This window comes from Gavialis gangeticus, unplaced genomic scaffold, assembly GCF_001723915.1.
Source record: "Gavialis gangeticus isolate Ggan-Ray unplaced genomic scaffold, GavGan_comp1, whole genome shotgun sequence".
Classification (NCBI taxonomy): Eukaryota; Metazoa; Chordata; order Crocodylia; family Gavialidae; genus Gavialis; species Gavialis gangeticus.
This window is the reverse complement of record NW_017728993.1, coordinates 9,611,811-9,620,938: the sequence shown is the minus strand read 5'-3', so window position 1 is coordinate 9,620,938 and position 9,128 is coordinate 9,611,811. Positions and strand designations below refer to the sequence as shown.

The window sequence follows — 9,128 nt, the reverse complement described above, 5'->3', positions numbered from 1 at the left end:
TCTAGGGCCTAAATTCCCCCCCCCCCCCCCACTCCTTCCCTCCCCCAACACCAGACTTACCCACCTGATGCTGGTCTCCAAGCTGCCCAGCTGCATATTTGAATCAGATAAGTATAAGCTGATACACCTCCTTAAAAATCAGTCATTGGTATCGGCCCCAAAAATCTCTAGCAGTGCACCCCTAGTAAAAAGATACTGTCTATTTAAACATCAACACTATCTTCTGGTGATCCCCATACATTAAGGAAAGTATATACATCTTGGACAGCACAAAATACTTTATCAGGTCTCCATTTAAAAAAAGGACTAAGGATATTATTGAATAGTTTACATAATTTTTACCCTCTAGTAACGTAAGTAGTACAAAAAATTCTTACTCCTGACATTCTGTTCCATTAAACATAAAGCACCTATGTCTTTTTCAAAGACAATTATAGGGAAGATGGTAAAAAGATGTTTAATTTTAGAATTCATTTTGGAAAAAAATGTTTGCTTTGCAAGATTCAAGTCAGGAAAAATATACAGGTTCTAGTCCAATTTCAGTGCTCGATGTAACTTTTCACTGTTGAATTCAGGTACTTCATTTATGGTTTGGTTTTTTTAAACAACCCCTTGTCAGCTGCTAATCAGCTGTGCTAAAGAGTGACCTATATTTTGCAAGCACTACTGAAGATTATCATTGATCTCTACAGAAAAAGACCTTCACAGTAGCAGGGTTGCATTACAAAATAAATCAACACAGAATTTGGGCCCATCCATGTGGTTTTTTTAAACAAAACGAGAAAAATACAATTTCCAGGTCTTTAAAAAATCCTTATCACTTCATAACTGTTGCAGAGGCCTTACATCCTGGAAACAGTGACGCATAATTGACACTTAAGCTACCATGGCTGAAATCTTGGCCCCACTGATGATGTCAAACTTTCAAAGTTCAATAGATATAGGCTGTCATCCCAGATGTCTTGTCAACCCCCAAACTCACTTTTATCCCAGTAAAAAATTCTAAATCACACTGAAAGACAAAACACTGACAGTGCAAATTTTAAGCATCCGTATACCCAAGACGTGGCATAACAAGGCAAACAAAGGCCAGTGATTTTCATGGATGGGGATAGCAAAGAACATGTCCTTAATGTCTACAGATCCCATCCACTGGGGGCCACCTAATGCTTTCCATCAGTGCAGGCATGGATGGGACCGCAGCCATCAGATGGCCGGTGTTGGCATTCAAAGCCCTAAAATCAACAGTCAATCCCCAATTGGTTTATATACCGGCCACACCAGGTTGTTATATGGGGAATGAGTTCGAATGATGGTTCCATCCTCTAGCTGTTGGTTGATAATGTCTTGAATGGGCTGCGTTGCCTCGGGGGAGGAAGGGGACGATATTAAGGTCGGTGTCCCCTTCATGGCTGGCAGGGCGAGCAGGGTCACGGAACATCAGGCTACTACCATCATCACATCCTTCTGTTCATCTTCCTGAACTGTGGCACATCCAAACTGCCAGGTTTCCTGCTTAAGGATAAATCGCTGCCCCTGCAACACGTTTAGTCCCAGTAGGTTCAGCCCTCCCCGGAGCATGACAGTAGCTGCTGTTACTATGGAACTGTTAGGCAAGGTGAAAGTGAGCCGGACCAAATGTCCTGGTCGTCTGGCACCTCCAACTCCTACTACCTGGTAGGTAGTTCCCCGTGCCCCTTTCCATTCTGCACAGTCCAAAACGCATAGCTGGGCACCAGTGTCTAGCAGCATAATAATTGACTTTTTCCTTCTATTTAGACAAAACTTTATAGGTACTTGAATTAAGGGGCCAATATTATTCTGTGTTATTGGTCCCCGATCCTCTACTGCCCCCATGATGGCTCCTTGCTCAGGGGGTTGGGTCTCCTACTGCTGGAGGTCAGGGGGGAAAGGGGTGCCAAGGGCTCTATCTTCTTCCCTTTCCCGTCCTCGCAGTGTTTGGCCCATAACCCTTGCAGGACCGGGGTGGCCAGCCCATCAATTTGCCCTTTATTGAACCCTGCTGCCAGTAACTCCCTCCGCATCTGTGCCCACAGGGTTTTAGATTTTCCATTCCCCACTTTCCTGGACTTGCGGAGCCCTGCCACGTTGTCTTTCTTGGGGGCCACTGCCATGGCCTTGGCAGTTTTTATTAATTTGGGAAGCCCCGGCTTCAGCAAGATGGGCAGAAGCTGTACCAACGGCCAGATTGCATTTCTTACTGGATGAGTTACTAACTCTTGTTGTAAGGCCAGCAGAGCTGAAGTGCAGTCCATCGGTGCTCGCCGGCAGAACTTCCTCCGCATGGCTTTTGTCACTAGCTCTTCATCTAGAGTGTGCCTCCAGTTCTCTACTCAACTGATTTCAATTAAGGCTAGATGATACAGACAGTGGATAGCTTCCTCTAAGTTAGCCCAAGCCCATGGGGGAGGGTTAAGCTCTTCTTCCATGTTACCATAACCCGCAGCAGCCGCCTGTATTGCAGCAGAAAACAGAGTAATGTTGTGGTCCTGCCCAACCCACTGACCCAACTGGATTTCGAGGCGGAGAACCAATTGTGCTGCCTCAGTGCGACTTGCATATACTGCCGAGGCCCCTTCATCATACATTCAAACTAACCAGTCTATTATTTGCTCCCCTAGTTTAGCCTTATGTTGTTTTTGTAATTCTTGGATTTCTGTGCAAGTAAAGGAACGTGTCTCTGTCTGGAGATTGCCCCCTTGTGGCCCTGCACAGGTCGCCACTACTGGGAAGGTTTGGGCTAACTCACCTCCTAAATTCTCTTGGGCCAGTGGGGCATAAGGAGGTGGGATCTCACAGGCTTCTTCTGTAAGCCTCACATATTCATTATCTCCTGGCTTAGTTACTGCAATTTCACCATACAGATCCTCGCTCTCTGGGTCATCCCACAGCTCAGTTTTTGGAATTCTGCCATAAAGACATGTTGGACCTTTTCAGGGGAAGGTTCGGCCGATCATGCCACTTGCACCTTCTGTTCAAGGGAGGAGACTGCCTGTGTGACTAGTATCTTTCCCTCCTGACGCTCTAGTATCTCTAGTCGGTCTTGAGCTGCTCTAGCAGCTGCGCATGCCATACTACTAGAATCCTTTTCTTCCCATAATTCCCTCTCAAGCTGGGTTCTTGGTCTTTTAAGGATTGGTTCTCTTGATGGAGTAAAGGCAAAGTTATTATAACTTACACACGCACACAACAGTTAACAGAAAGATAAATGCGATAAGCAGATAATGCAGTATTAAAGAGCTAATAGTAAATAACAGATAACAACAGATAGATCAATTCTGTTGCAGGCCAACTGGGCACTGTGAGGGTATTAGCCACTGGGCTGTTCAAAACAACAGACAGACAGACATGGGTTGGCAACTGATCAATAGTCCCTCAATGCCAGGTATGCGTCAGGCGTCCCCAGCGAAGTCAGGCGTCCCCGATCAACACTGTCAGAGGGATTACCGGGGAAGGTCCCTTGATCAGAATCCCATCCTCACTCACACTGGGTCTGGGTGTGGAACACAAATGACCGTTCTGTTCCCTCCTTCCTGTTGGTTACCTGATACACATGCTTTTTATACCTAGTTTTATGCTAATCTGTTGGCTTTAGAGCTACTCACAATGTTACCCTATAGCTGTTACCCTATAAGATTGAAAGGTGTTAAAAAATATCAAAAAAGTATACTACCTAGACTTGGGTTTATCTAATAAGCAAATTACAATGCAGCCTCTTTAGGTTTGAAATTGACATTGCTGTGCCTAAGCCCCAACCCCTTTTAGGTTTCATATGAATATGCTTTCTTAGGATATGCTTTCCTGGAATGTGTTGGATGTGCCGGGCAGCTGGATCCAGTTTTTATCTGGACCCTGAGAAGAAACCGTTAGGTCAGCTAATCTTGCAGCTACAGCTTTGCCTGTTGGGCCCAGTCAATTCCACGAACAGTTAATTTGATCATTTTGGTTAAACTTATGACAGACAAGTTATGTTTGCAGTCTACAAACTTACAAGCTTTATATTAACTAATATTACCTGTTTAGGCATAATACCAAATGCCTCTAAGAAGCACGTATTTATTGCTTATTAATCTCTCTGGTTCTGGCCATCACAGTGTGCATAGAGAGAGACCGGGAGAGAAACTTACTGCCAGGCTTAGGGATATGTCTGCATTTTTCTGAAGGTTCCATTGGTAATACTCAGTCTGGTAAGCCGTGCTCCATAGTAATCTATAATATAACTAGAGCCATCAGAAGGTCCAACAATCTAGAAAAGAGAAAAATATTTTTGATATGAATTAAAAATAAATGTTTTTGTGCTACTGTCTTAATTACTGTTAGCTTGTCCATCATAAAATTAGTCATGCTCAATCAGTAAAATATAAAGGGACTCATCTTAGAGTTATGCCTGCAGATGAACCATTTTAGTAAGCACTTTTTTTGAAGGAATACTTCCCTAGGACTTCTGCTCAAACAACAAATGGCACCGGGGAACGAGCTGCTAGACTTCAATTGTAGGAGGAACCAGTCAGGATTCAAGTCATAGAAGGTGGTCCTAGAAGATTTTGCTGACAGAAGGTATCTGGACAACTCCATTTCAGTGAAAAGGCAGAGTGGGGATAAGAGAGAGACTGGGAAGATGGCACTAACTTGGAAATGCTACCCTAGTAAGGAATAGGAGGGTGGCTTTCCTGGGACTTCTCTTCTTTTTTAAAAAAACCCAAAAAATTATAGGGAAACTGTCCTCAGCCATGCCTGCAGGTGATGGGAGGAAAGGTTCCTGGTGTAAGGTAGGGCTCTGAAAGTATGTATATTTTAAGACTAAAATACTACAAAACTATGTGCATGAACATAATATTACATACTTGCACATCCCAAGTTCTATACAACTGTCCCAAAGATTCAAGTTTTTCAACAGCCTAGATTGAAGGATCTCAGCTGCAACACTGCTCTGAGACTGGTTCGTTATTGTTCCAAGAATAATAGTGGTACCAAATGATAACTGAATTTCATGTCATGAACTTTCTCTCAGGAGGGAGGACGACACCATCTTCCCTTGAACCGTAAATGTCTAGAAATAGGAATATTAGTCTACAGGGAGGTGGCATACTCTATTGTACAGGGGGAAAAACTGGGGGTCAACAGACTATTACAAGAAGTGGTACAGTTTAGACAAGTTGTTTCACTTTTCTACGCCTGATGAACTTGGATTCCATGATGCAGGACATTGGATAAGAATCGGAATTAAGGTGGAATAGGGCCAGGACTGTCAAGTCCCTTACTGGCAGTCTTCCAGGCATGATGGAAAGCCATTAATTCTAATGCTTTTGTTCGACTGTTCAGGCATTTTAAAATTTTTGCACCTGCTATTCCTGTTCTCATTTCCCTTCACTCTTTATTCAGAATAGATCTTCTGCTGAAGAGATGTTTCCCTGGGTCAGTGGGGGTTAACTTTTTGGGCAGGTATGACACAGAAGAATGTAAAAAATACATGTTCTACAGAATAAAGGCAAGCTATTTGTGTCATAACCATCATTGTTAGCAGACTTAGAACAGGCTACGTAACTGGATGAAGATGCATGTCTTTGCAGAGTAGCAAAGAAAATTTATGAATTGCACAACAAAACAGTTGAAGTACCCTGTTTGTCCAGGGTCAAGAGACAGTCACATCCTTGTTTGCTTCCTTCCTACAGTTCAGGATTTTGTCCTTAAGAGACTGGTAATTTCTTTGCCCTAACAGTTTTTAACAAAATGAAAAATGTTGATGGCCAAGTGAGCAAAACACAAAGTTGGAAAAAAAAAACAAAAAAACCCCCAAAACCTGTATTCAGACATTCAGGACGTGGATATTATCCCAGAATAAAGGAACTCATCTTTGTAAGGCACAAGCTGTCGCTCCAAAATGAAACCACAATTTTTCAATCACACTTCTTTTGCCCCAAGATAAAGTGGCAGCACTCCCTCATCCATGCCTCCTCCCACCTTAAATCATGGGGTAAGCTGGCAGATGATCAAATGTAAACTTAAAAATGGAGAACAGGAATTTTATTAAGTTCAGAAGAGTAGATGCAGTATATCATCTGTAAGTGCACCACAATGGAACACGCACAAAGCTTGTATGTTATGCCTGACAAGATATTTTAGGAGGGTCAAGAACACTAACTAAGCTGGCTCCCAAACTCAGTTCAAATTGACAGTTGCGTTCATAAAGCATTATTTACAAAAGTACAGCTTCTTTCCACTTTGGGGAAATGAAGCAGGAAGCAAGAGTAAAGCTGATGTAGACACAGAGCAAAGTACCCAGACTAAGATTGCTGAAACATGAAACACTGCTTTGCTCAAAAAACTGCTGGATATTTTAATATATTTTAGTTATAAAATTATGCATGGCATCTGACACTTTCTAGTTTGTGAAGCAAACAAAGTTGGATTACTGAAATTTTACCATATACCTGGATAATCAGTATCTTCTCTTTCTCCTCTTTTCTGGTTCCCAACACCCTAGTATGTCTACACAAAACAATAGTAACTGGAACCCCTGACTTCTGCAGCACCATTAATCAGGATGTCAGTGACTGATTAACAAAGATAAAATTTTAATCTGTAGCTGTTGGGAGAGAAGTTAAGTTTAAAAGTAGTGGAGTGAATTTAGAGCACAGGCTCCACTGTCTTTAAATGGGACTCTGTTCTAAAAGTCATTCAAATACCATCCTAGGCCATCGGGTTCATCAGTGCAGTCTTTTTGCATGCACTTACAGATGTCTCCCAAGTGCGGAATTAAGCCAATGACCTTAAATACCAACATTCACAAAATCCTAGGGTATCTGACACCTCACATGACTAAGCCAAATACTTGCATTGGGGAATTATATTTTGCCTAATGTTCTTCAGCTGGTTGTAAATGTGTTGGTTTTCGTTCTGTGGTTACAAAGAATTGTTTTTGTGGTGAAAAAGCTTCAAACTTGTACCTAAAAGGTAGTTGCACTGCAGTAGTTGAAACAAATATCCAGTCCATATTTTTTTTAAACTTCAAATCTGTAAACCTCCATGTTCATGTCTTCTTCAATGTAAGATTATAAACATAACTGAGATGTAAGTATATAGATTTTAATGCAAAAATATTACGAAAAGTCTTTGTGACAGGTGACTGGCCACGTTTTGGACTAAACTGGACCTTTTCTTAAGCAGAAAAGAACAGGTTTTTCGCATCTCAATTTGAAGGCATCAACTTACCTGCATGGAAATAAGAATGAAATCAATTAGGCTTCCAATTCCACAAAAACCTACAGTGCAAAACTTTAGCAAACCTAAAAAAGAAAAGAAGATTTCATTTCAACCTTGGGAAGTTCTTTATCATTTAGAAGACTTTACAGTTTCTAAACAGTTAGCATTTCCCCAACTCCCACTCCACCCCCAAAAAAGACTTGATTTATCATAACTAAAATTAATTCAAATCTTTAATAATTAGATAGTCTTCACTTACGCCACCTCTGAAGAAGCCGACTTAATTATATTAGTTAAATTTAGCAGACATGAATTATTACAATCATCTCAAATTGTTGAGATTTTTTCCTTACGTACTAGTCTGAGTTCACGTAAAGAACACAGGAATCTTCATGCAATTAAGCTGCAAGGCTTATTAATGTCAAACTTTCTATTGTTTCAAACCGCATTACATATCAATTGCATTACATGCTGGGTTTGGATACCATTTCTAACAGATACAAAAGTAACCTAGGTGCTCTTTACGTCCTCCTCCTAATTCCTCCCTGCTTCCCTCCAACTAAATTTTTGGATATTTGTCCAAATTCCACTGGGACACGTCTAAAGTGACTAACAAACGATTGCTTCGTTGAGAGTTTTCCAAAGAATATGGGGCAGAAATACATTTTAGATAAAATTTAAGACTAAATGATGTGTTTCAACGCTTTTAAATAAAACAGCTCCAACTGAAAAGATGACCTAGAAGTTTCAGGCTCCCAAGACACTGGGACAGTCAAGGGAAGTTTACTTAAGAAAAGGGATGCATAGATGTTTCCTCTCTAACCAGGTCAAGGTAATAGCAGGATATACTGCATAATGCTCTCAACAGGGAGCTTATGTTTATACCTATCCATACAGCACGTGGCATCCTTCTGATGTGATACAAATAAACACTGACAATACACTTCTCTCCATATATTTTACATGGGAAACAACAGAAAAAAAATGGAGATTTAATAGTAAGTTCATGCCAAGAGAAATAGAAATACCAACTGCAGGATAAGCAATAAGACATGCAGGCTGTATTATCTGCAAAAAATATAAAGGTATATTTATATTGTTCCTAATGGCTGATCTGTGAAACTTGTAGCAGCCTGTCATACACAGTTTGACAGCAGCACTGGCTTTGAAGTCACAAACAGCTAACGCAACAAATCTCAGCACCAGGATAAATTCAGAGACAGTATTAACATATCACATGCCAACTTCTTTGGTAAATACAAGAGTACCTACTTGTCTCCATATCTAGAAAATCCTCTACACAGAATTTTTATGGCAGATTATTTCACCAGCTCACCAAGTGCTAAACACATTTGAGTATTTGAGAGACCCAACAAACCCCTTTTACCACACTAACAATATGGTGACCACAGCTGAGATGGTAGCTCTATGTTTGTAAGCATTTTACCTGTGTGATTGGCTGCAGAGCTAATGTGGATTGTATCATTTCAGTTGTGCTACAGGCTGTATAAAACACTGAGTCAAAGTTTTGTTTTGGGGGAGTGTAGAGAAAGTTAATGAAAGGAGGAACTGAAATTCAAGAAACTTTGACCAAATAAGTGAAAGAATACAGAGTGAAAAAAATGTTAGTGGTCCTACCTACAGTAAATGGGTTATTTAAATTTAGAGTTAGATTACATTGTGAACCCTGCAAAATAAAACAACTTGTTCACTTGTATTCATTAGTTTGGATGTACCAGTGCTCCCCTTAAGCACAGCAGAAGCAAGCAGATGTCTACAAGAGCATTTTTTCACCATGTTTCTGCAAAATTTCTTGATTTCTACTCCTGTCAGGGAATAGATGACCCAAAAATAAATTGCTTGATGACAAGTAAACCATTTTACTGATTTTTTTTTCTTCTCTC

The 9,128-nt window shown here is 40.8% G+C and overlaps 1 protein-coding gene across 2 annotated transcripts in view; it reads right to left on the bottom strand.

Annotated features, from left to right (window-relative positions):
• The window catches only part of TM2D1 (TM2 domain containing 1), a 70,856-nt gene that overhangs the window by 36,441 nt on the left and 25,287 nt on the right, over positions 1-9,128 (bottom strand). For both annotated transcript variants that reach the window (XM_019501198.1, XM_019501197.1), the window contains exons 5-6: positions 7,234-7,307; positions 4,149-4,267 (exon numbers count right to left, since the gene is read on the bottom strand). In XM_019501198.1, the coding sequence (XP_019356743.1) occupies positions 4,157-4,267; positions 7,234-7,307 (185 nt within the window). In that variant the 3' untranslated portion in view covers positions 4,149-4,156. The remainder of the gene's footprint in view (positions 1-4,148; positions 4,268-7,233; positions 7,308-9,128) is intronic.